We start from the raw sequence: 25,979 nt of genomic DNA, 5'->3' as shown, positions 1-25,979 counted from the left end.
TCTTTTGATTCTAGTAGTCCTTTTACATGCAGGGACCTCAAAGTACATATTTGCAAACCTAGGCTAAATTCTTTGTGCTACCCTTATTTTACAGTAATACTGAGGAACTCAAGTGATTGCAGAGGTGAAAATGCATGGAAAAGCTTAAGTGAGTTTTGCCTTCGTCTTTTTCAAGCGCCGTCTGATAATATGTACAAGACAGTTCTGAGGGGACAGGCCAGGTCCAGCCCTCTGGGGGCTTAAAAACCTGGGTAAAGAGACTAGACATCCGCGGTAAGGCACGTAAGGTAACGCATGATAAAGGATCCCCATTGGCAGTACCCTGAGTTCACAGAACGGGATGAGTGTACTGAAGTCTTTAGTGCAGGTGACACAAACTCCTTTGATGAGCAGCTGAGTTTAACGAGGCAGACAGACACCTCCTGTTCTGCTTTTCTTTATTTAAGAGGTGTGATGGGGAGCTGGGAATCATAGCTAATTTACTGATTCTTGCTACCTAGCAGCCCCTGAACTAAGGCGGTGCTGTCACTTGGTCCTCAACAGCGGTACAAGGTAGTCACTTTTGCTGCCTACATTTAATGAATGAGGAAAACGAATTCCGTCATTTGCCGGAGGGCACATATTTGACAGGGGAAGCCAGGACCCTCCGACTCTGAAGCCCGTGCTTCTCGCTAATAAATGACTCCCCCCTAGAAAATCGGGAAGGTGCAGGAGCCAGGGAGAAGGCCACACCGATGCACGTTCCCAGTGAAACGGCTCACTGGGAAGTGGGGGGGGGGGTGCACAGCCGGACGGGGACGATGGGGGCTGAGCCCTCCGCACGGCGCACACGGCGCTGTCAATCGTCCCCCCGAGCTCAGAGGGCGCTGACACGGGCTCAAGAGCACCCAGTCGAGAACCCAGGTCCTCCCACCCTCGCTCGTGGGGCGACGCGAGGCCCGAGGCCCAGGTTCCAGCCCGAGCCCGCGACGCAGGTCGGACACGCGGGGGCTGCCCCCTGCCCAGCCCCCTCGGACACCGCGGGCGCAGGCTCCCGACCAGGACCCACCCCCAGCCGGGGCCCCCTCACGTACCGCGCCAGCCTCTTGGTCGCCATTCCCGACACGCCCCTCTCCCAACGGCCCAACTGCCGGAAGTCGCGCGACCCCCACTTCCGGAAGTCGCGCGACCCCCACTTCCGGTCCGTCCTAACGGCCGAGCCGGCTGCTTCGGCGACCGTTAACGGCTGAGGTTGGGGCGGCGGCGGGTCAGCCGGGGCTTCTCTGCGGCGATCTCGAGGTCCGAGGGGTGTGGGGCGTGGCTGGGGGCGGGGCAGCCGCTTGGCGCGAGCGCCCCTTTCCCTCGTTGTCCAATCGGCGGAGGCGCGCTCGGCGGTTGGGGAACCGTTTGGAACCCGGCGTGCGGCGCGGGCTTTAAAGCCGTTGGGCTGGAGGCGGCGCTGTTTTCTCCGCGGCGACACCGGCCAGATCGTGGGCAGCCTCGCTGTGCGCGGCGGGCGAGAGCGATCTGGGAGCAGAGGGGAGGATCGGACGGAGGCTGTAGGTTCTCGAGGCCGCTGCTGCTGCCCTCTCCTCGCGGGAGGCGGCCCGGGGCGTCCAGGCGTCGGGTTCCCTCAGCGCCAACCGATCTTTCTCCACAGCCTCATGGAGCCGGAGCAGGAAAACACCGAGCGGCCCCCCAAGAGGGGCAGGAAGAGGAGGCAGGCCCCGAGCCAGCTGGGCGGGGCGGCCGAGGCGATGCGGGCCGGGTGGGAGCGTGAGGAGAGACGCCCCCAGGTCAAGGTGAGCAACGGGGGGAGCCCGGCTGGGAGGCCCGGCGCCCTTTGGAGCCCCCCGACCCTCGCCCCGCCGCCTCGGGGGCCCCCGGCCGCCGGCGAGGCCCACCCCCCTCTCGGGTCTGTACAACGGGAATGGGGCTGATGGTGATGGTTTCGACCTGGGTGAGTGCCTGGCTCACAAGGTGAATGTCCGCTCCCTCAACGAATGGTTGTTGGGGTCTAACGTGCGCCAGGAATTGTTGTAGGTTCTGGGATTCTCCCGCTGCCCCGCGGCGCGGGGTTCCTCACCGCGCGCAGTTGACATCCCGGCAGGGGGATGATGAGGCCGACGGGCATCCCTACCGGTCGTCAGGCGCCGCTGTTAGGCGCTGCCCGGGGCACGCGGGGCGCTGCGGGGAACACGGGAAGGCCTCCTCCTTCCAGTGACAGAGACACAAGATAACGGGATGAATAATACGTCCTGCAGTAGGTCAGGAAGGAATGAGTGCTCAAAACGTTTTTGATTAAAACAGGATTCCCTTTTTCCTTTTTTTTTTGATTGGCAGAACAATTTTTTAAAGGTTAATGTGGTAAGAAGTGTAAGGAAATTGATAATCTCACCATTTTTTATTTGGAAACAAACTTACAGAAGAGTTGTGAGAACAGTACCATAAACTTCCCCCCACCAACATGTGTAGTAGTTTCCAGCACAACTGTCCATCCCCCCCACCCCCCATGTTTTAATGTATCTTTTATACAAACAATCCTACAAGACCACAATGTTGATTTAGACCTTCATTTCCGATGAATTAGAACCCTCCTTATGTTTGGATGTATCCTAAATTAATCAAATTGGAAAATGTTAATAATTTGCCTTGCTTTGTTGCTATTCTTGATAATAATTTCTTATGCCCTGACTTGCCTTTACAGAAAGCACGCTTATCTACCATCTTATTTACCGAAAACTGTGAAGTAACCCATGAGCAGCTATGTGGATTGCTGAAGTATGCAATTGTGGGCGAATCCAGTGTTCCTAGACCCAGGTATGAGATGAACTTAAATGGTGGGTATAGACCTGAGGTTTCAAAGTGCTGTCTAGATGGCCGTATCTGCCTTAACTGACATGACTGGTTTGCCATCCAGAATGTCCTAAAAAAAATTTATGCTGGTTGCCAACAATTTTATTTGGGAATTCCTTTATAAAAATCCAGATTTTTGACTTCTTCAAAAACTCAGAGATCTGGCAACTGTGCCTGTATTCCCACATGGCAACAATTTGCTAAAGCTGAATGGTGGCTTCCCCATTCAGATCGGTCACGTCCACTTGAGTGTCCCACCTGGCCTGCTTCCTTTATTACACTGTCTGGCTGCTAGAGGTATTTTGGTTTGTAACCCCCAATGGAGAACCAACTGAAATAACATAACCATGTGTTAAGAATATCTGTCTTTTTTCTCCCTGTCAAAAATAAAGGGCAAAGAGAATTTTACTATTCTGATATTCTCAATGCCATTATTAAATGTCTAATGAACACTGCTTTTGTATATGGACCAATAGAGAGATTTTCAAATGCACACATCTGTCTAGGGGAGGCTGGCTAGACAGATCCCTCAAAAGCCATCTTCTGCAATGACAAATAAGTATCGCCATTGGTCTGTCAGTTTATCTAAAACTGGCTTTCTTGCAGCCAGTCGTGATTACCTGCCGAGGAAGAACTGCCCAGCAGGTTGGGATCTTGCAGAAAGTGAGCTTGGTTCCTATTTAAAACAAATCTGAGTTTAAGATTTGAAGCAAATTTTTAACAGGATTTTGGATTTGAATACATTGCACTTCACATGGTAGTCGCCTTGATTTAAACGTAACAAATTATTATCTCAAGAGATGTTTACTTGAATTCTGTGCCGTAATAGCTGCTTTCCATTTCCGGGCAGTCAGTGAGTGGTGATAAACTCCATTAGCTGTTGCCCACTGCTTTTTCCCCCCACACTTCCCTTCTGTCTGCCTGTAACTGACTTGCCGGTATCACTTAGCTGTGTTGGTTTGATTTTTCAACAGCTGGTGCCAGCTTTTTCACCAAAACAACCTGAACAACGTAGTGATTTTTGTACTACAGGGGATGAGTCAGCTACACTTCTACAGGTTCTATATGGAGTTTGGGTTTCTCCGAAAGGCATTCAGACACGTAAGTTAAGAAACCTTGTTTTGGGGCCAGAGTCTCGCCCTCCCCCCTAGAGATCAGTGCAGCATCTCAAACCCAGCTCTTTGCAGCCTGAGTGAACAAGTATCGGGTTGTGGAGCAAAAAGCAAGCTGCAGAGCTCTTGTGTTGAGATTGAGTTTGTCTCTGTTTTTTGGGGGGGAATCTAGGCAAAACACTTATTCCCAGATTGCAGTCTGTAATTCCTAGGCTGATCGCATCCTATTTCATTTGGGCTATGGTGTTTTCAAAAATTGTAAAATTGACATGAAATCAGTTTTCCGGCCTCTCTCAACAACATCACAAGATGGGGCACCCTTAGAACAGTATCTGTGGCTGAAGAGAAGAAGCACATGCTGGCTGTCCTTTGTCCCCCAGCCACCTCCTTTCTCTAGTGAACTGTTTCATCCATTTACCCCTGGGGCATTGGAGTTGGTGCGCCTTCATTGAATCTCCTTGGGTCTCTTTCTTTTCTGCTTTCGTTTATTGAACGCTCCCTGTGTGCTAGGTCCCACATTATTCATGCTGCGAATGTCAGCTTTAATTCTCACAGTAGTCCTGTAAGACACAGATGCTTTCCTATTCCCATTTTATGCATGAGGAAACTGAATGACTTTTCCAGGTTACAGCTAGTAGGTGGTGGAACTGGCATTTAAGCCCAGGTGAGCCTGAGGCTGGAGCCCTACACCACTTTGCTATTCATCTGTCCTAACAGCCTGGCCTGCCATCCACTGAAGTAACAGATATAGGGAAGTGCTTTGAAAAACAGAAGGGACTTTCTTTTCTAAGTCAGACATTTCTGGAATGTTTGTCTTTCTTACCAGGTGTAATCAGAGATGCAAAGTACATTTCTGGGATGGGATAAATGCAGCTTCACTTACCTGTAAGGAAACAGTCCTCATTTTACAACACACACAATGCAGGTCCAGACCTCTAGCTTTGAGCTGACAATAAAGCCTACTAGGTCTTTGACAGTATTGTAGCTGCTTTCGAGCATTTTTGTGAAATCCTGTTTTGTATTTTCAGAAATTCCGCTTGCCTTCTCCATCATCTGATTTTCTAGCTGATATCATTGGGCTGCAAAAGAAAGAAACAACTGGGGATTTGTCCAAGATGAGCAAAGGTAAGGCTGTGACACCGGTTTGATGATTTGCTCATTCTAAAAGGTACTATGGATATGCTTGTAAGTAGGTTTAACAGTCAATTTTATTCTCGTAAACAACAAAACTCAATTCTAACTTGAGCAGAAAAGCATTTTAAGGGGAAAAATGGATAAGTAACCCAGGGAAATTAGACAACAGAAACTATAGCTGGGATTGATGCCTCAGAAACCATCTGATTAGGTTTCCCCTGGATATCGCTAACATTGGACTTTTAGAATTACTGTGAATAATTTTTAAACTGTCACTGTGTCTTTGTACATACAAGTGTATGGATCGGAAGGAAGAGCTTGCCTTTGATGGATATAAGGGACACCCACAATTACTACTCACAGTGAGGAATACGCAGGAGGTTTAGATACTGGCCAGCTAAGAGAAAAAAATCCACGATAGCAATGTTTTTCAAACTGGGGGTTACATCCATTTTGTAAACGGGGTTACATCCATAGGAAGTTGTAGCTAACCTGTTTTACGGGAGGGAAGGAGGTAAGTGATTGCTATCACTTCATTACACACAGTAAGGTAAGTGATGCTTTTTGTGTGTTCAGAAATAATTAAATAGTTGAATATTTGCACTCAAGGGACATGGAAAAGGAGTAAGGAGTAACCAGTGATTCCTGCCCATCTCCTCCCACACTGCTTCCCATTATCCTCTGTCTCAGGCATCTAGTGTCCTACTCTTCCATTCTCTTCTCCTTCCTGTAGATGCCCACACATGACCTGCACTGTATGTTAAACATCTTTGAGTAAATCACAGTAGTCCTTATGAGACTCAATGCTCATGTAAAAACATTGACTTGTAAAAGCAAAGTTCTAATCAGGAAAAAGAAATTTGATTTGGCTGAAGAATATATAGATGTTGGGGTGATTGGATGGGGGCGGGGATGGAATAAGAGTGGGGAGTGGGGAGATGCGGCTGGACAGGTCTGTGAAAGCCGACGTGTCCTCCTGCAGGAAACACTGTGCTAAGGACTTCGGGTTTCATTCTGCAGGGACCAGGGAGCCAAAGGCTTATGGCCTCTCTGTCCTCTTAAACATCTCGCTCTGTTTTCCCCATCCTAAGTGTCAAAGTTCCCAAGGTATAGTCTAGAGCACCCTGATCTTCCTTTGGAATAGTCATCGATTGCAAATTCAGTCTTTCCTTTGGAACACTCATCTGTCCTTCGCAAGTTTCTCTGTCACTCTGTGGATAACTCCTATATCTTCATCTCTAGCTCTGATATCCCAGACTCCAGGCTGCATTTTCAGCTGCCTGCTGGCTGTTGCTACTTGGACATTCACTGTCCCCTCAATCGTAACAAAGCTAGAAGCATTTCTCTTATCCCGAAATAACAGGCTTCCATCTTCAAATCCCCTTTTCTGTCGGTACCATTTTTCTCTAGGACACCGGTCTTGAATTTTAAATTGCTTTTCTTTTAGCTGCTTATCCCCAGTCTGCATGGCTCATTCCCTTTGCGCCTCTCAATCTCTGTTCGGATGTCACTTTATAAGAGCAGCCTGCCCTGATCATACACAGATGGCAGGAGGAACCCTTTTCCTGCCCCAGCCTCCCTCTCCTTTCCCTCCTTCACTTCTCTCCATAGTCCTTATCCTCACGTGATGTATTATGTTAGTTTATTGTCCATCTTCCCAACTAGAATTACCATGGAGAATTTTGTTGATTTTGTTCACTGGGGACTTGCAAGTGGCCAAAACAATGTCAGGCATGTACTCAGTAAGTCCTTTGTTGACTGAATTGCATTGTTCTGTCACTATGCTCTTTCAGTTGTTCTTGTGTAATGTGTCTTTCATATATTCTTTTTCCTCCGTCTTTTCCACCATCTTAATCCAGACCTTTTCTCATTTCTCTGCTCCATTTTCTACGTATCTTTGAGGTTGATCTTTCCTAAAATCGGGTTTGGTTATGCCACTTTCTTTCTCAGGAACTTTTTGTCCCCCAATATGTACAAAGATGGACTAAAGTCCCAGCTCTTGAGCCTGGCATTCACCGGGGTCTACAGTTTCCTTTTGTCCTCTTCTGTCAGCCTTGTTACCTACACGCCTCTCTTACAGACCTTTTCTTCTCCCGACTGGTCTTGTCACATCTCTGCTTTGCCTGCAATGCCCTCTTTCTACTGATGACACTTGGGCCTTTTTGGTTGCAACGACCAGATCTCATTGGGGCCACCTAAGTGAGAGGGGTATTTGAAGGGTGCACATGGACCAGGAAGCCAGCAGGACTCTAAGTGCCTCTAGTGAAGACCCGTTCTCTGTCCCTTTTGTGGCATCTTTGTTTTTGATTCTCTTCTCACTGGCCATTTTCTGTTTTTCCTGGTTCAGTTCTGAAAGCAGGCTTAGCTAATTACTACTGTCACTTTTGAACATGTCCTGACAATGGCTATCAAGTCACTGGTCATTTATGGGTGGGTCCCTCCTAAGCCAGGTCCCCACTCTTCATACTTCTCATCAGTGACCACCTCTGCTGAAAGAGCAGGCTGGTGCTTTAGCAAGTGGTGAGGGATGGAGCCGAGTCAGCTCAGTGACCTGTGAGGAGTGGCAGACGCTGTACCGGGCAGGTCTCAGATACTAGCTACCTGGGTTCTGCCTTTTCTTCAAGACGCAGCCAGGCTGTACTTCCCTTGCACCACCTCTGGACACCCCAGCCAGGGGCTTCTTCCTTTCCCTTTTATAGCTGTGGTTATTGTATCTATTTGGAACTTATTTTCTCTGTGTTCCTGTAATTATTGGAGTGCGAGCTCCTTAAAAGTTGGGGTTGGCTCTTACATGTCTTTTCATCTCTACCATCTTCACCCTACACAAGCTTTAAGAGACATGTCCTCTGAGGTCTCTTACACACAAGTTCTAACGTACATTCAATTGTGCTTTTTGTTTCAGGGTCTTTACCTTCTGCCAGTTCAAAAGTCAGCATCAACCTGCAAGATGACCCCATCATTCAAAAGTATGGCTCTAAGAAAGTGGGCATTACCAAATGCCTTCTCACAAAGGAGGAAATGGAAACATTTCACTTTCCATTACAAGGTTGGTTTAGATTTAATCTGATGTTGGTAACAATGGAAGAAGACCTAGCAGTTTAAAAATATTACTAGAAAGTTCATTTTGGGGGCTGCTTTCCAAGTGACTTATTCCATTCCATCTTCTGTTGTTGAGGAAATACTTTTAAGTGCAATGTTTCCTAACGTGTAGGATGTGTACCATGATCGCTAAAGTGATGATTTTAGGTAGTAGGGGAACGTGCCTTAAATAGCACTGAAATATTTAATTAGAAATCCCTCTTTCAGTTTTCTTTCATTCCTTCTCAGTATATTAAAAAGAAGTCCGTGTGTCTTGAACACTTCTCTACTACTTTTAATTCTCCCCCACTCCAGCCTCATGCTCATTTTCTTCAATGAGGAGACCAAGTCTGGTCTCAGAGCCTTGGTCAGTTATGTACTGAGAATTTAATAAAAATGGTGTGATTTCATTTTATCTTCTTAATCACAGCAGTGATGTTACATTTCCTTTGAAAAAAAACTATTGAGATATAACTAACCTACCATACAATTCACCCATTTAAAGTATATAATTCAATAGTTTTGAAGATGTTTACAGAGTTTTTTACAACCATCACCACAATCAATTCTGGAACACTTTTGTCAGCCCAAAAGAAACCCCATACTGTCTTTTCCCCCAGCGCCCTCAGGCCGCAGCAACCACTAATCTACTTTCTGTCTATAGATTTACATATTGTGGACATTTCACATTCATGGAGTCTTGCAATACGTGGCTTTTGTAACTGGCTTCTTTCATTTAGCATAAAGTTTTTAAGGTTCATCCATGTTGTGGCATGTATCAGTACTTCGTTTATTTTCATTCTAATTATATTTCATGTATGGCTTTTTGTTTATTCATCAGTTGATGAACATTTGGGTTGTTTCCACTTGGCTATTATGAATAATGCTGCTGTGAACATTTGGGAACAAGTTTTTGTTTGGACACGTTTTCATTTTTCTTGGGTGTACACCTAGCAGTGGATCATAGGCTAACTCTGTGCACCCTTTTGGGAATTCCCAGACTATCTTCCAAAGCAGCTGCACCGTCTTCCGTTCCCTCCAGCAGTGCACAAGGGTTCCAAGCTCTGCGCATCCTCCCCAACATTTGTGACTCTGTCCTTTGGATCCTGCCCTTCCTAGTGTGTATGAAGTGTTATCTCATTACGATTTTGACTTGCATTTCTCTGAAGGCTGATGACGTGGAGCATCTTTTCATATGCTTATTGGCCATTTGTATATCTCTCAGATCTGTCCATTTTTTAATTGGGCTGTCTTTTTTATTGTTAGAGTTTTTTAATACATTCTGGTAACAAATTTCCTTTTTTATTGAAGTGAAAAAGCCATCTGTCAAATGGAGTTAATAGTTTATTTATTGTAGGATTGCCACGGGGATTTAAATGAGTTAATGTACAAACAGCGTTTAGCACGGTGCCTAGCACATAATGCTGGGAAAAAGTTAGTTTTTGTTATTATTGCCACTGAAGATATAGGTGAGGGGGCAGCAAGCATAATGTCGCCCAGATTTGGGGATGCCTCTCTTTCCTGATCTAGATCATATTTTGATTATTTTCATTGTAACCAGTTGGAAATTTCAGGGTACAGTGACATAGAAGCTGGGCGAAGCTTTTCATCCTCCTTTGTTTCTAGTCAAACAAGACCTAGGTGTTGTCTTTACTGTTTCAGCTTCAGTCTGAGGTAGCAACCTTCAATGACTCAAATGCTTTTGGGCCTCTAAGCTGAATATGCCTGGTTATTGATTTAGGGTACACAACAGAGGACACGCCCTAAACCTACAGCTGAGCCTCAGTAGGGAATTTTCAGCCTATGATTCCAGAAAATGGAGGCACGTTTCTAAACAGATCTCAGAGAAATCTCAAAGGTGGAGCTAGGTGCAGGAATGTGCATGGTGAATATTACTTAAACTTTTGCTTCTAGTGAAATGCTTTTAGATTTCTATTATGGTGGAATCTCACTCCTTTTACTAGTTTAGGAAAGCAAAATGCCACATGCAGGCATTTCCATACTTCCTCAACCTCCCTCAGTGCCTGCGTGGAAAAGGCCCAGTCACTTTGGATTTATCCACAATTTAGTTATAATCTCTTTTCTCATAGGAGGAGAAATTGTTGCTGGGTAACTGTCAGGATGTCCAGGCCTAGTCTTCCCTGGAATAGTATTCTTCTCCCAGAATATTAGTCTTTATATTTTAAGTGTCTGACACGGAGAAGGTGGCTAGCAAATGTGTTATTTCTGTTTCCCCGGACGAATCTAAGAGTGATATTTACCTTCTCTAGTTCTAAAGGCAAATGATTTTATAATTCCTTTCCCTCCTAGGTTTTCCTGACTGTGAAAACTTTGTACTTACCAAATGTAACGGTTCTGTAACAGACAACAGTCCTCTCTTTGGACTTGACTGTGAAATGGTAAGCAGCGTTTTGATTTTTCAGCTGGAGTATTGCAAACTAGAATCTAGTAGACCAGTGAACCAGTGCACTCAGTTCCATATTCAGTTTAAATAACCGAAAGTAGGCCCTTTTACTCACAAATTCAAAAATTGGATCTTTGCTCCAGGATAAAGAATAAATGTGACGTACGCTTTCTGTCTAGTTGCTGTGTTTTGTGAGACTCTTGCACATTACTAGGAGTTTCTCCCTCTGTCTTTTGAACAGTGTTTTGTTGTCTTGAAGACTTTGCCTCAAATACCAGGAGTTTGGCTTAGTTTTGTACATTTAAGATCAGAAGCAGGACTTCCCTGCTGAAGCTCCCTTGTGTTTTGCTTTGTCTAATTAGTAAGTCTCCTTTCAAAGACAGTGCATCCTCTCTCGCTTAGTGCTTAGGTAACAGTTTCTCAATTCTTAACCGAGGGGTTAAGAGCTACAGGTCTGGAGCCTCTCATAACACAGCCTGTATCCTGGCTTTGACCGTTAGTGGCTATGTCATTTGGACATATTCCCTAACCTCCGTCAGCCTCAGCTTTTCCCTCTGTGAAGTGGGGAGAACAGAGGCGACCTCAAAGGGTTATTATGAGGTGGTATGTGCAAAGTGGCTTAGCACCGCAAAAGATGGTAATCGTGTGCTCATAGAAATTACTTACGAGTGGTACTTAGTATAGCACTGGGATGCAGCATACACTCGATACATGGTACAGTTATGATTGATGCTGTTTCCATTCATCTTCCTTGAGCACATCCTTCCTGGAGAAATTATATGGTCGCTTACCTGAAGTGTAATATTCAGCAGCCTCCCTTGTTTTAGTTTCATTCATACTGGATCCTCCAGTCAGCAAAAGGCCGTGCCATGGTCATAGGGACCCCAGTAGGTTCGGGCCGATGGTGGTGATATGGTTCCCCAGTTGCAGTTCAGAGGCCTGACTGACTACACCCTGGTGTTTCAGTGCCTCACATCCAAGGGGAGAGAACTGACACGCATCGCGCTGGTCACTGAAGGAGGTGGCTGTGTCCTGGATGAACTCGTGAAGCCTGACAACAAGGTTCTGGACTACCTCACCAGGTATTTTACCCCTGGCCTTCTGCTCTTCCTAGAGCTGGCAGACTAGAGTGGCATCAGCTTCACAGGAATAGCCGGAGGCTTCTGCCTGGTTAGGTACTATCTCCTTACATTTATCGAGGAAAAGGCTGGGTCAGAACTGTCAATGCCCGTACTGAAATGCACGTCAGTGGATACTGACTGCTCTTACCTTGCTTGGTCTCTCATCCCCCTGTGACCTTCAGTCAGCGGGACAGTATCTTCTTTGTCAGGGACTCTCCCAGTCGGAATTATTATCTGGCAGCCGCCAAACAGCTGGAGATTCGTCTCTGATAAGACCTCATCTGAAAAATCTGCAAATCATTTGGCAGTCACATGAGTTAGATGTTAGTCGTCAGCCTTGACCTCAAAAACCAAAACAAAACCAAGTTTTTCCATAACAGAAATCTGAAGCTCAAAAATGTTAGCCTATTCGCATGTAATTTCAGAGTGTACACATTACAAAGAAAAGGCAGCGAAACATGACTGTTTCTGCCCATTGAAGTTGCACCTATAGATTCCTGCTTCCTTCGGGCACAGAGAAGCCATCATAGTGCTAAAGGCTGTCCTGATGTGACAACTAGACAGTTTTCTTAGGGAACAGTCATGGTGGCAAAAATGTATGTATACGTGTGTTTGTCACAGCAGTACAAAATTAGGGAGTATAAATACTTGAACAGTAGGGGACTGGTTAAAATACGTTATATCTATATAATGGAGTACTCTAACCATTTAAAAGGATGTGCTGAAATCGATTTATTGATGTGAAACCTTGTTCATGACATGTGGCAAATGATAAAATATAAAGTAGCATATGCATTATGATTGCATTTTTATGAAAATGAAGTATATACATCAAAGTATATTACCACAAATATGAAAGGATGTTTACTGAAATAAAAAGTGATGATCTCTGGGTAATGGGATTATGAGTAATTTTTAATTTACTCTTTGCTTACTTATATTTTCAACCTTTCTACACTGAGCATATATTCATTTTTTAAATATGTTAGAAATGATTTTCCAGGGAGGAAAACTTGTTAACATACTGGCCTGTCCATTTGTCTTTTTTTATTGAAAGCTTCTCAGGAATCACGAAGAAGAGTCTTGAGCCAGTAACGACCAAACTCAAAGATGTGCAGAGAAAGTTAAAAGCACTGCTTCCTCCCAATGCTGTGCTAGTGGGCCATTCCCTAGACTTGGATCTCAAAGCTCTGAAAGTAAGTATCTTCGTTTTTCTAGTATATACGCCTGTCCCGTTTATCTCAAATCGGAAGCCTTGGGCTCTTCTATCCCCGGCCCACTTGTTTTTTCCTCAAGCATAGGATGCTATTCATTCTATTCTCTTTCCTCCTCAGATGATACATCCATATGTTATTGATACATCATTGCTTTATGTCAGAGAACAGGGCAGAAGATTTAAGCTAAAGTTCTTAGCCAAAGCTATTTTGGGGTAGGTTTATTTGCATATTATAATATCATCCTGACAAATTGCATATAAGTTAGCATATAGTACCTTATTTAATCCATGTTGAAAAAATCACGGTCTCTGTTTCTCCTCTTAATGTGTAAACATTATTCTTTTTATTTCTTGTGAATCCTAACTCCGGATCCTAACTCCGGAGAGAAGTATGACTCAGAAATGAAAAAATTGTGGGAACACAAGAAGGGGTTTAGATTCACAGTTGAGGGTTGGTGGATAGATCTGGACAGGACGGGGCATAAAAGTTAACCAAAATTTCAAAATAGAACATTCCTATATTGAATGGATACTATTATGTACAATCATGTTCATTATAGTATGGTTTAAAACAGCCCAAAGCGCACATATTTTATAGGACTGGTTAAATAAATTATGGTTATCTGTATTACTGAATACTTTGTTGTTGTTGAACAAATGTGAAGGGTCTCTGTGCTAATAAGGAAAGCTCTCTAAGATACTGCTGAGAACAAGGTCCGTGTATGCCTAGATATCAATATGATGGAGATGAGATTTACATGCATCTGTAGACATAAACATATGTATTCTTTTGAGGTTTTTAAAAACAACCAAGAAAGGAGTTAACTACATATAGACACTTGTGTACAAATAGAAAAATTCTGGAAGTTAACTTTGAACACGGTTACATCTAAGAAATGAGACAGGGGAGTGAGGAGTGGGTAAGAGACTTTTGTTGGGCAGCGTTTTGTCCAGGTGATATGCTTGCTGTAGACAAAGTCATTTCTGATCATTCTACATCCTCGCCTTTCTCAGGTCCTGGCACTTAGGAATAAAGGAATTTTGATTGTTGTGATGTAAATCTGATTATCAAAATGCTAAAATGTTACATGTAACCAGAATATTTGCGGTAAAAGAGCCTCATTTAAAAATACTCCCGGGTGTGTCAACTTTATCTTGACTTTCCAGGAAGGATATACAGAATCCAGATAGGCTTGGTCACGATGCTACAGAAGATGCTAGAACAGCCCTTGAACTGGCTCGGTATTTTCTTAAGTATGGCCCAAAGAAGGTTAGTACCTTTGACCTGTGTGTTTGCTTTTCTTAAAATTATGGGAGTAGAACAGATAGTCACAGACCACCATCTCCTGCTGTTACCGTGCTTTACAAAAATGGGACTGTAATTTCAAGCTGAGCATGTATTCGTAATTAAGACCTGTATCACTGACATCATGGAGGGTTAAGTGTGTAGTCTCTGAAGTCTGTTTGGAAATATAGGCACTTTCTCTGAACAACTTCAGTTTCTAGGTCTGTAAAATGGGAACACACTTCTGGGATATGGGTGGAGATATAAAGCTCTTAGCACAGTACCTGGAGCACATTAACCACCATCATTTGGTGGTGAACATTGTAGCTGATGCTAATAATTGTAATAATTATAAAAAACTATATAGGTTTTTGCCATGTTGGGGAGCAGGGCCATTGTTTCAGCAGCAGATGGTGGGTGTAGATTAGAACAGCATATACAGACACAGTGGAAGAACAACTGCTCAGAGACCTGGGTATAGCGTCTTCTAACCTATTAGCTTGTCCTGGTGCCTGATGTGTTCTTTCTGTTATGACTCAGGTACAAAATAAGTCATAGTCCATGTAGAATAAGTAGCCAGAATCGTGTCGTGTGTCGTGGTCGTAGAAAGACATTCTAAAATATCTTACTGGGCATGTAAATAGTAACAGCCACCGTCCACTAAGATCTTACTAAGTGTACTGTTCTAAAATGCTTTATGTACATGATCTTATCCAGCAATCCTATAAGTTAACTATTATTAGCATCTCGATTTTATATATGAGCATTCTGAGGTTCTGAAAGGTTAGATAACTTACCTCGGGTCCCACAGCTTGGCAGACATGGAACCAGAATGCAAATCCAGTTCTGTCAGATTCCAAAGGCTGTCTTTGCTCTACGTCAGGGGTCAGCAAACTTTTCTGTAAAGGTCAGATATAGCAAGTATTTTAGGTTTCATAGCTATACTGTCTCCATTGAAAGTACTCCACTTACTGTTGGTAGGGCCAAAGCAGCCACAGCAGTATGTCAGTGAATGGGCACAGCTGTGTTCCAATAAAACTTTATTTACAAAAAACAGGTGTTGGGCTGGACCTGACGCGATGACTGGACTGTGCCAGCCCCTGCTTTAAACCACATCAGAGATTCTAGAAACTTTGGTCTCAGGACCCATTTATCCTCAAAGAGCTTTTGTTTATATGGATCACATCTATCACCATTTACCATATTAGAAATTAAATATGAGGAAAAATAATCTTAATATTTTTTAATTTTTTGAAAATACTAAAAACCCTGTTAACACAAAAAATGGATTTTTATGAGCAAAAAGCATTTTCAAAAAAATCAGTGTCTAAAGTATTACTGTTTTATATATTTTGCAAATCTCTTTAATGTCTAGCTGAATGGGAGACCAGTGACTTTCTCATGTCTGCTTTTACAATCTGTTGTGTAGTTGGAGGACCTCATGAACGTCCCCTGAAAGGGTCTCTGGAACCGCCAGGAGTTCTCGAACCACTTAGAGAACCACTGCGTTCTATTATGCTGCCACTTGGTTTCCAGTGAAAGTTGTATCTCATTTGGGTAAAACCTAAGGAAATCTGCATTAAGCTAACGTATCAGTAGGGGTTCATTTACTGCGTCAAATGCACCATACTAATCTAAGATACTAATAATAGTTGACAATGGGAGTAGGGTATATGGACATTATACTGTAATGTCTTTGTGATTTTTCTGTAAATCTAAAACGATTCTAAATAAAGCGTTGGTATCCCATTCTCTACATCACAACTTGCAAGTGGTCTCCCACTATATGGAAGAATAAACTATGATAGACTTTATGGTTTTGTATTAAACCAAAAAAAAGTCTTTTATTATTATTTTTTTTTTTGATGTTGTAAAAGCCATTCTTTTTTCATTTCCAAAATGTGCACGTTTGCAGAGGAGTTAATTTTAAGTGACTGACTCGAGTGAATGATGAGCCATCCCTTATCACTCAGCCCTGCTTGCCTTTCCCTGTGTTCGTGTGACAACATCAGCAGCTGGTAACAGACTGCCATTCTTGGCCAAGCTGCCAGAACCATCTGGTAACTGTTGAAGCCAGCCTGGGCCTGTGACAATGGCAAAGCCACTGTCTACAGAAGCAGAAAACACCCCTTGAGTGGATTTTTCGTGTGTGTGTGTGTGTGTGTGTGTGTGTGTGTGTGTGTGTGTTTTGGGTTGTTTTGTTTTTTGTTTTTTAACCTCAACTGCTTTGCAAGAAATGAGATGGTTCTGAGCACTTTCCTTTCTTCAAGGTCGCAGAACTAAACCTGGAGGCCCTGGCTTGTCACCAGGGACTGCACGCAACAGACCAGGGGCAGAGCAGCACAGCAGGAGTTCAGCAGCACAACACAAGGTAGTCCTCTTCAGTTCTAAACAGGAGCAAAGAAAAATGCAGTCTCTACTTTCTTACTTAAAAACAGAACCTAGGAGTGTTTTTCCTCTTTCGAGTCTGCTCTACCGTGTTTCCCAAAAAATAAGAACCTAGCGAGACAATCAGCTCTAATGCATCTTTTGGAGCAAAAATTAATATAAGACCCAGTCTTATTTTACTATAAGACTGGGTGTAACATAACATATAATACAATAAATACTCAGTCTTATATAGTGTAAGACCAGGTCTTATATTAATGTTCTCTCCAAAAGACGCATTAGAGCTGATTGTCCGGCTGGGTCTTATTTTCGGGGAAACACGGGAATAAGTGTCTATTGACAGTATCAATAACATTCTTTCATCACAAAAACCACGGAGGGGAAAATACCACCTTCTGCCCTAAATAGTATCTATATTGATTTGTAATTTTCTGAATCTAGCAACCGGTCTTAAAATGACTTCTTTACGGAAAAAAAGTAAAACACAAATACATTAAACTAAGTAGCATTAGGGGAGATACTAGACTAGTGGGTATTTTGATTAGAAGACAAGACTATAGTTGGAGATGTATTCCCGAGATTGGGGGATTGGGGGCGGGGGGGACACGAAACAAGCTCAGAAGAGGTCTCTACACCATAATATGTATCAGGTCCTTAGAATCAGGCCTGAACTTTGATAGACAGCTTTGAGTGCATTTCTGTGATATTAAGACAGTGCAAATACAGAGAGAGAGAACGCCCGGGTTAGGGAAAGCTTGTTCTCACCTTGACCTCTTGTACTTGACAGTGTTTTAGACTGCTTGCACTCGATGGGTCAGAAGCTCCTTCTCTTGACTCGGGAGGCAGATACTAGTGAACTTTCTTCTTCCAGAAACTGTGAAACTGTTACATGCCTGTCAAATAAAGAGGTGAGTGAGCTACTGTGTCTGTGGAAGTCGCGTTCCGAGCAGAGGGGCTGTGGCCCTTTGCCACCTACGCAGGTGTCAAGGTTTTGTTCAGCAGCAGCCCTGCCTACCATCACATCACCTCTTCCATCGAGCACTTTTCGTCCCCCTCACCCACTGGTTCACCCCACAGGCCTGTCTTAGAGGTCTTTTTGCAGGATCCTCATTTCCCTTTTTTTCCTTCTTTCCCTTCACTGCAGTGTCTCCAAGGGGACATTACCTCCTCTCTCTGTGTATTTCTTCCCAGAAGCAGGGCTTCTTCTCTAAGGCTGCCACGCCTCTCACTGTCAGGTGTAACAACCTGTACCCATTATTTTGGCATTTCATTGTGCTTTTTCTTTCTGGGGTGGTTTTGGTTGTGCTTCATTTAAGTGTTCTCTATCCCCCCCCCCCCTTTTTTTCCCCTAGTGTCTCTTAAGCTTGTTTCTTGCTTTTCACTCACAGGCTTGCCACAGTGTGGGCTGGCAGGGGCTCTGTTGGAATTTAACTTATTTCTTACAGGAAATCTGAAGGTTGTAGTCGTGTTTCTTAGTCATGCTAAAGGTATGGGTCATGTGTGATTTTATGTATTCTCTTTATTGATTATGTGGTTCTTCTCGGAGGCTGTGTGGCGTCACCATTTTCTCGCAGACCTTGAAGTCAGCCCTATATAGCATTTCAATGTGGATAAAAAGACAACCACTGCCTCCGACTGTGGCTCACCTCCGGGTGAGTGGGCCCTGCCTCATCCGGCTGTGCTGTCCCCGCAGGTCCTTGAGCAGGCCAGGGTGGAGGTCCCCCTGTTCCCCTTCAGCATCGTCCAGTTCTCTTTTGAAGGCTTTTCACCTGCCCTCACCGAGGAGATGAAACAAAGGGTAAGTGGGGTGGTTTCTACTAGATTTCCTTAATGACTCACTATACTCCCCACCATTAAGGAAAGGAACATGTACTTTATGAAGTTTACTTTATTTTTTTCCAGAGATTTTTTTTTTTTTTTAATTGGGGAATATTGGGAAACTGTTTTTCCAGGGCCCATCACCTCTAAGTCAAGTCGTTGTTTTCAATATACTTGTGGAGGGCGCAGCTCACTGGCCCATGTGGGAATCGAACCGGTCACCTGGGTGGAACCGATCACTCCAACCACTGAGCCAACCGGCTGCCCCAGAGTTTTTGTATATGAACATGTTGGAAAACCCCATTTTTATAAAAATGGGAGTCAGACTACGTGTGTGGTTTTGTGATGTTCTATTTTCATTTAACGGTATATCTCGTCCATCTTTCCGTGTCACTACATACTTATTTCCCTTGTTTGTAATGGCTTTGTAGTATTCTGTTGTATGGCGTACCTATTTCTTTTCACTTGTGCTTTATACATTTTTGCTCTTCCAAATAATCTTGTAGTGAAATAACGCCTGTGGACAGACAGATCCTTGTACATTTGGCAGGTGTTTGTGTTGAGAAACTCCTTGAAGTGGAATTATCCCGTGTTTTGACTCATGACTTCTTAGATTTGACTTAATTCTCTTTCCACATCTGCCTACTCACTGTATCCTGTTGTTTTTCTTATAGCTGAGGGTCAAGTGGACAGAGATATCGACTGTCTATGCTGGACCGTTCAGCAAAACCTGCAACCTCCGGGCTCTGAAGAGGCTGTTTAAGAGCTTTGGCCCAGTTCGGTCGTTCAGCCTCGTCCTTGAAACACACCAGGTAATGAGACAAGAAAACTGAGTCTGACCTTGCCGATGCGCACCGGAAGCTCAGGTGCGTACTAGGGCCCTTCAGACAACAAATATTAGTGACAGGAGCCTGACTGTCACCAACTGGAGTGCGAGACGCGCTGGTGGCAACAGTTCAGTTGTTGACCCACAAGAATATGGACCCAGTGCCACCAGAGCTTCTGAAATTTTTGTTTTGAGAATCGAGAAATCTGCCAGTTTCCTTAGGCTGGCTCCAATTTTCTTATGTAAGCCAGACCAAAACTATGTCTGCTGGTTGAATGTAGGCTGGGCTTCCTTCGTGAGGTGTCAGCTTGAAATGATCAAATGCCCTTTCAACTCCCACATCTTAAGAAATCTCTGTAGGGCTGAACTACAAAGAGGCTGCTGGCTGGGTTAAAGGACAGAGCAGCCTTATGGCGGGGATTTTGTTGCAGCTGCTGCTGTTAGCGCCCTCGTTTCTTGGGATAAGTTCGTTCCCGTCCTCTCCCTCGGGCCTGGTAACCACTATTGTCCTTTCTATCTTATGAATGTGACTCCTCTGGGGACATCATAGAAGTGGAATCGTACAATATTCATCCTTTTGTGTGTGGCTTATTTCACTCAGCATGTATTCAAAGTTCATCCGTGTTGTCGCATGTGTCAGAATGTCCTTCCTTTCCAAGGCTGAATAATATTCCATTGTGTGAATACACCACATTTTGTTTATCCAGTCAACGGCGAACATCTGGGTCGCTTCCACCTTTGCCTTTGGCTACTCTGAATATTGCTGCTGTGAACACAGATGGACAAATATCCGTTTGAGTCCTTGTTTTCAATTCTTTTGGGTATGTGCCCAAAAGTGGAATTGCTGGGTTAAATAACTTTAATTTTTTGAGGACCCGCCACACTGTTTTCCACAGTGGCTGCAGCATTTTACATTCCCACCGGCAATGCCAAGGGTTCCAATTTCTCCATATCCTCGCCAACACCTACCTTCCGTGTTTTGGGCAGTAGCCGTCCTAACGGCTGTGAGGTGGTATCTCTTGGATCTCTCTGATGACCAGTGATGTTGAGTCTCTTGTCATGTGCTTGTTGGCCATTTGTATGTCTTTGGAGAACTGTCCATTGGTCCTTTGCCCATTTTTTAATTGGGTTATTTGATTTTGTTGTTGTTGATTTTGAGGAGTTCTTAAATATTTTATATGTGAGTCCTTCATTAGACATCTGAATTACAAATACTCTCTCCCCTTCTTTGGGCTGCCTTCTAATATTGCTGAGAGTGTCCTTTGATGTACTTCTTACTTTTGATAAAGTCTAACTTGTATTACCTGTGCCTTTGGTGTCATATTCAGGGAATCACTGCCAAGTCCAGCATCATGAAGCTTTTTTGTGGGAGCACTTTTTATGTCATGATGGTACTCGGGCTCAGATCGGCACAGATTTAGCTGGTCTGTTATCAAGCAGGAAAGCAGTCAGTGAAGATGCAGCCTATACAGTGGAAGAACTTAACCTCCACAGGCTTCCAGACAAGCTGCCTAGAATGACGCTAACAAGACCAACAGGAACCTTCCTGTGACTTGCAGGGATGACTAGTGATTCAGTACCAAGCAGCATGGGAAGCAAGTTGTGTCGTAACGGGTTTGTCAGTGCGTTCCCGTGCCGCCCTGGGAGCGAGGGCTTCCATTTTACATGGCACATAAGGGTGTTGCTCTGCGAAACCAGCTCCTGATCCTGGGTGGTTCCACTTAACGTCGATGGTCTGTAGAAGTCACGGTCTGGCTCAGCACAGCAAGGACGTTCGTCCTGGTGGCTTGGGCCATGTCGTTTCAGCCCCTTTCCCAGCCCCTTGTCTAGCAAAGGGAAGGAACTCCTGGTCTGTTTCTCCGCAGCCGCATGTCTGTGTCCAGTATGAAATCCTAGAAGCTGCTCAGCTGGCCATTGAGTCCCTGGACGGCATTCTGATAGATGGCATCCGCGTCAAGGTAGGTGGCCAGGGAAGGCGACGGGCGGCAGCTCTGGCCGGGCTCAGCCCGAGTGGACAGTTACCTGAGACGTGACAGCTGGCGCTCTGCTCAGGCTCAGCCTGGCTCCGGGGCTCTTCCTGTCCTCTTACCACTCCTCAGAGCCCAGATGAGTTATTTGGAGTGGTTTGCTGTGACTGCCTGTTAGGCAGGCTTTCAGGGGATCCAATGGTGGTAGTTGGAAGTTTCTTATGCAGAAACTGCATTGGGCTAGAAGGCAGGGAACTGATTTCCACTGCGGGGTGCAGGGGGGTGGGGTGGAGGGGAGGAGAGAGTACATTTACTTACACGAAAGTATGTACGTACTACCTATGAAGTCTCTCCCGTGTCCTGTTAGGCAGTTACCATTAGCCTCTTAGACAGATGAGGCCACTGCAGAATTACGTTCCCTGTTCGTATGTAACCAGCCTGGGGATTGAAGGGGTGACTTTGCACCCCTAGCGCCATCTTCCCTTGGTTAGGCGCAGAGGCCTGTGACCGAGCTCACCCTTGACTGTGACACCCTCGTGAATGAGCTGGAACAAGATTCCGAGACCCGAGGGACGATCTACCTGTCTGGAGTGAGCGAAACCTTCCGAGAACGCCTGTTGCGGCAGTCCAGCCTCTTTGTTGGCCTGGAAGCTGTCATCTTGCCTAAGGATTTTAAAAATAGACAGCAGAAAAAATACAGTTTCCTGAGTAAGTGTGTGCCCCTGAAGGTAGCGTTGGGGAAGGAGAGTGGGGGTGGGACCATACGAGGGCAAAGAGGAAATGCTCATCGACTGCGCCTCCGGGCCCGGACCAGGGCAGCAGCCCGTCATCCTGTCCTCCCTGGAGCCTGGCTGGGCTGACCCCAGCGCGGTGACCAGCATTTCTGGCCCTTAGTAACACGGCTGTTCGTTCTCTCTCTCTCTCTCTCTCAGAATTCAAAACTTTCAGCAGTGCCCAGAGGGCACTCAGCATTTTCACCGGCAGGGGGTGGAAGCTCAAAGGCAGGCATGCCCTGACCCCCAGGCACCTCCACACGTGGCTGCAGAGCCTACCCCCAGAATCGAGAAGCCCCCCGGAGCTCCACATCGTACCGCCCCCCTTCGAGCAGCAGGCCTTGCAGGTGAGTGAGGGTGTCCTGGGGTCACGGCGAGGGTCGCCGCCTGGGTTTGTGGGCTCTGGGGGCTGGCCTCTGGTGTTTGTGGAAGTTAGTCAGGAGAGGCCTGCCCAAGCGACCCTGCAGCCTGCAATCCTTGTTTTCTGCCCTGGGACGAGTCTTCATTCACACTCCAGCGTCTCCCAGCCCTGCATGATCTTTGGATCAACGAGCTCTCATACTTTTGCCCCCCCCCCCTACTTGCTGAAATCAGGGTTTTGTCCTCCAGGTGGCTCTCCAGGGACTTTGAGGGGCTGACCAGTAGGAGAGCCAGACAAGTCTTTAGTGATGTAGGTTCCCCAAAATGTGTTCTCTACACAAGACGATTTGGGGTGGTCACAGATGGACATTTGTTTTCACTTTTACAGTTATGAACTTGTTTCTCTAACACCCATCAACAACCACACTGAACCTACGACTTCATGTATAGTATTATTTAGACGATGCTAAGGGAGAAATTGACTCACGTCTAAAAGAACCATTGGGGGATACACAGCAGAAGGGTAAATGCAGAAGGCAAATGGCTGAAGTTCGGGAACCCCTGTCTGATGCCCCACACTTAGCAGAAGAGAACTAGAGGCCAGGGCTGGTGAGTGACTTCCCCAGGTCACAAAGCCACTTAATGGCAGAGGCTAGGCTACAGCTCTCCTTAGTGACATGGTTCCCCCAGCTCAGGGCTCTGGAATACACATCTGGAGGACAGGACAGCAGGTGTCCTCCTAGAGTGGCTCGGAGGCCTGGGGGCGCTGGGGTGGACAGGGAACCCTGCAGTGTGGGCTCCAGCTTCAGACGGAGGATTTAGACAGAGCCTTTCCTGGGAAACCATGGCCACAAGCCTGAGAAAATGGTGCAGCCCCTCCAGAGGCGAGCAGCGGGTACGCTGGCTGAATGTCAAACGTGGCTTTGATCCTAGACTCTGAAGGTGGACCACCCGAAGATAGCAGCCTGGCGCTGGGGCCGGAAGATAGGGAGGCTCTACCACAGCCTGTGCCCAGGCACCCTCTGCCTCATCCTGTTGCCAGGAACCAAGAGGTAAGGACCGAAGGGTTGTCCCCCTGTGCTTCTGGCCTCTGGACTTGAGCTATTTTCGGAGAAAGGCCTTTTGTTGACATGCAGTCACTTGAATTGTCCCGTTGTAAGAAACAGGTATTGTATGTTATACGCATGTGCTCTCCTGTAACCTTACTGGTCACTCAGGCCAGTTCAAAGGCAGAAGGTTTAGGCCCCGCAGCCTCCCTGGGATGAGGGGCAGCTGCCTGACTCCACTGAGTATAAATGGTCAAGACGTTCTAGGGCAAGGCCCAGGCTTCGATGTGACCAGGGCCTATCTCTGTCCTCTCCCTCCTCTGACAAGTGGCCAAGTCCCTTCCCATTGTGGGTCTCAGTTTCCCTTTGGTAAAATGAGGGATTTGGAATGAATCAGTGATTTGCAAAACCTTTTAACTATAAAACCCTTTCTTTAAAAGAAAAATTGATGTTAAATCCTGAAGCATAAAGACCAGCAGTTCCAGGATGAATGAATGTGTATAGTGGGGACGGGGGGAGGGGGCAGTGGCCTTTTGAGCATAGTTTGAAAATCACTGGATTGTATATTTATCTAGAAAGTCCCTAAAATTCTGACATCTAGGATTCCCAGGCCCGAGGCCGCAGATGACAGAACAGAAATGCCTCAGGCCTTAAGCTGGGACCAGAAATGAACTTCCTGTCACAAAATCCTTGTAACATACCTCAGGCCCTCAGTGCAGCGTGAGGGAAGTGCTGCCTCTGGGAAACAGAAACATGTGTTAGGTGTTTGTGTTGAGGAAAGAAAGATCTTAGACTAAAGTACTGTGAGCAGGTTTGTGGGCAGGCTAACAGCAAGAGGTAAGAAAGTGCCCACAAGCTGCCAGGAAAGCTTTTTGGGTGATGGCACGGACTTGCCCTGGCCTGGCTTCTCGGGGCTGGAACCGGGGACTGGCCGTTGTGTTTCCCATGGTGTGACTAGCCAAGAGCGGCCACAGCTCTCTCCTTCCGGAAGTGGCCAAAGTGAGGGGCTGCAGGAGGGAGTTTTGGGGGTCAGGCAGCGAAAAGGCTTCAAGTTTTGATGGGGGCAAAGGTCAGAAGATATGTTTGACAAGTCAGGAGAAAGCTCTGGAAACAGCAAATCCTGCCGTAGGAAACCTGATGTTCTCCTTTCTTTTCAAAGTTACCCTCTGATTCCTGTAGCCATATTGATCACAGCCATGGCAGCAGCATGTGTTTCCCAAACAATAAAATTGCTGTGTGACTGTCTGCTCTGGACCACGTCTGTGCAGCTGTCATCAGGGCAGCAGATACCCTTGGGAAAGTGGCCCAGGAAGGAGCAGCAAAGAGAAGAGAAGGTTTCCTCATGCTGGGAACCTGACTCAGCCCTTAATCCTTATAATTCTGGTAGCTGCTAAAACTAATCTTGAAAATAGGAATTGTGGTAACTCTTCAAACCCTTATTAAGTGTCAGGTACTGCACTAAATGTTTTATATGCACTTTTGGCTGAGGTAGTTGACATGGAGGAAAGACGCAGGTTAAGCCACTGGCCTGAGGTCGCACAGATGGCACGTGCATGATTAGGATTCGAACCCCGGTGGCCTGACTCCAGCCCCGCTGCCGACAGCCAGAGCTTAAGTTTAGGCGTGAGGGGGAGACAGTGTCTGCGTTTGTTTTGGCTTATTTCTGCCTGCGGCTCCTCAGTCCTCTAACCCAGCTTCGTGAGGCGGCTGGCACCCACGTGTTAGATTCTCCTAAATTCTACGCACCACGCCCAGTGTGTTACAACGTAAGTTATTCAGTAAGTTACTGCTGGGTAGTTTTCCAAACAGTGCCTGGAACATGGATGAACAAAAGAATAAACAGCAATTTAAAAGGACTCTGATGGCAGACTGCCATTATTACCCGGCTGGTCTGTCACTTAACAGTTACATGACTTGAACAAGTGATGTCTGTGGGACATAATAGTTATACCTGGACCAGCACCTCCGTTAGCTGCGTGAGCTGTTCTGAGGATTAAATGAGAACGATTCTCTGTATGTTAGCTGCTACTGTCTGCCGTGCTCCAAAGCCCTGGAGACGGCGATTTAAGTACTTCCGAGTTTTATAGTTTGGAGAAGCCAAGCTCAGCTTGAGGCCACTCGCCCTTGGTCGAGATGGGCTTCGCTCACATCTGTTCAGTGGCAGATGTGTCAGTCTCTGGGACTAGTCAGTTTTCTTTCCACCGAGCCATCTTTAGGCAGCTTTCCCTAAACTGTCCACCTGCCCGACCCCTGCCGCACAGCATGTACACACACCCGACAAACTTACCTCCTCTACCCGCGTGCTCGTAACCCTGTGGGTGAAAGCTGTCTTCACTCCCCGTTTGTTGCAGCTCTCACGGCTCGCTGCCTGGCCTAGGATTGATGGGGATAAAAAGTGAAGAGGAGAGCACCACCCCGAACAAGTGTTTGTGAGTCTGCCCCCCACCTCCCATGTGCCATCTTCCTCGTGGGCACCGGCAGAGAATGTGGCCGGCCTGCAGCCCCTCCATCCAGCAGATGGCTTTGGGAAAGTGTACCAGTCCAGGGGTCAAGTTCATTTATGTAGCATGTAGGAAGTTTTCAATAAATTCTCAAGCGTTCTTTACCTGCAAACCA

The 25,979-nt window shown here is 45.8% G+C and overlaps 2 protein-coding genes and 1 long non-coding RNA gene across 8 annotated transcripts in view; 1 reads left to right on the top strand and 2 right to left on the bottom strand.

The window, feature by feature from the left end:
• Positions 1–1,206, bottom strand: part of ERI2 (ERI1 exoribonuclease family member 2) — a 30,488-nt gene extending 29,282 nt beyond the window's left edge. For all 5 annotated transcript variants that reach the window (XM_074323115.1, XM_019751610.2, XM_019751609.2 and 2 more), the window contains exon 1: positions 1,074–1,206. In XM_074323115.1, coding sequence (XP_074179216.1) covers positions 1,074–1,096 — 23 coding nt within the window. In that variant the 5' untranslated portion in view covers positions 1,097–1,206. The remainder of the gene's footprint in view (positions 1–1,073) is intronic.
• REXO5 (RNA exonuclease 5) lies at positions 1,154–25,979 on the top strand. 2 transcript variants are annotated; one of them, XM_019751607.2, is made up of 20 exons: positions 1,154–1,278; positions 1,640–1,781; positions 2,687–2,799; positions 3,810–3,936; positions 4,976–5,072; positions 7,984–8,127; positions 10,470–10,558; positions 11,530–11,645; positions 12,742–12,880; positions 13,019–13,113; positions 14,068–14,170; positions 16,456–16,556; positions 17,361–17,481; positions 18,267–18,371; positions 19,066–19,203; positions 21,083–21,175; positions 21,676–21,892; positions 22,117–22,304; positions 23,251–23,369; positions 25,715–25,979. In XM_019751607.2, the coding sequence occupies exons 2-20, from the start codon at positions 1,644–1,646 to the stop codon at positions 25,794–25,796; spliced, it is 2,325 nt and encodes a 774-aa protein (XP_019607166.2). In that variant the 5' UTR covers positions 1,154–1,278; positions 1,640–1,643; the 3' UTR covers positions 25,797–25,979. The 2 variants fall into 2 exon arrangements, with proteins under 2 accessions (XP_019607166.2, XP_019607167.2); XM_019751608.2 differs by lacking the exon at positions 1,154–1,278 and adding an exon at positions 1,394–1,538.
• On the bottom strand, positions 16,440–19,071 carry LOC109458185 (uncharacterized). Its single transcript, XR_012493237.1, has 3 exons — positions 18,220–19,071; positions 17,339–17,466; positions 16,440–16,572 (listed from the first exon to the last, which is right to left on the bottom strand). It is a non-coding gene; the product is annotated as an uncharacterized LOC109458185 (long non-coding RNA).

Source organism: Rhinolophus sinicus, linkage group LG18 (genome assembly GCF_036562045.2).
Source record: "Rhinolophus sinicus isolate RSC01 linkage group LG18, ASM3656204v1, whole genome shotgun sequence".
NCBI classification, from domain to species: domain Eukaryota; kingdom Metazoa; phylum Chordata; class Mammalia; order Chiroptera; family Rhinolophidae; genus Rhinolophus; species Rhinolophus sinicus.
The sequence above is the reverse complement of the archived record's forward strand: the minus strand, read 5'-3'. Positions and strand labels throughout refer to the sequence as shown.

Bases quoted from the DNA above. Each gene is read 5' to 3' on its own strand.
- REXO5 (XM_019751607.2), top strand. From the start codon at position 1,644: ATGGAGCCGGAGCAGGAAAACACCGAGCGGCCCCCCAAGAGGGGCAGG. The intron at 16,557-17,360 runs GTAGTCCTCTTC...TGTACTTGACAG, and splicing joins GTTCAGCAGCACAACACAAG to TGTTTTAGACTGCTTGCACT. The intron at 17,482-18,266 runs GTGAGTGAGCTA...CTGTCCCCGCAG, and splicing joins CATGCCTGTCAAATAAAGAG to GTCCTTGAGCAGGCCAGGGT.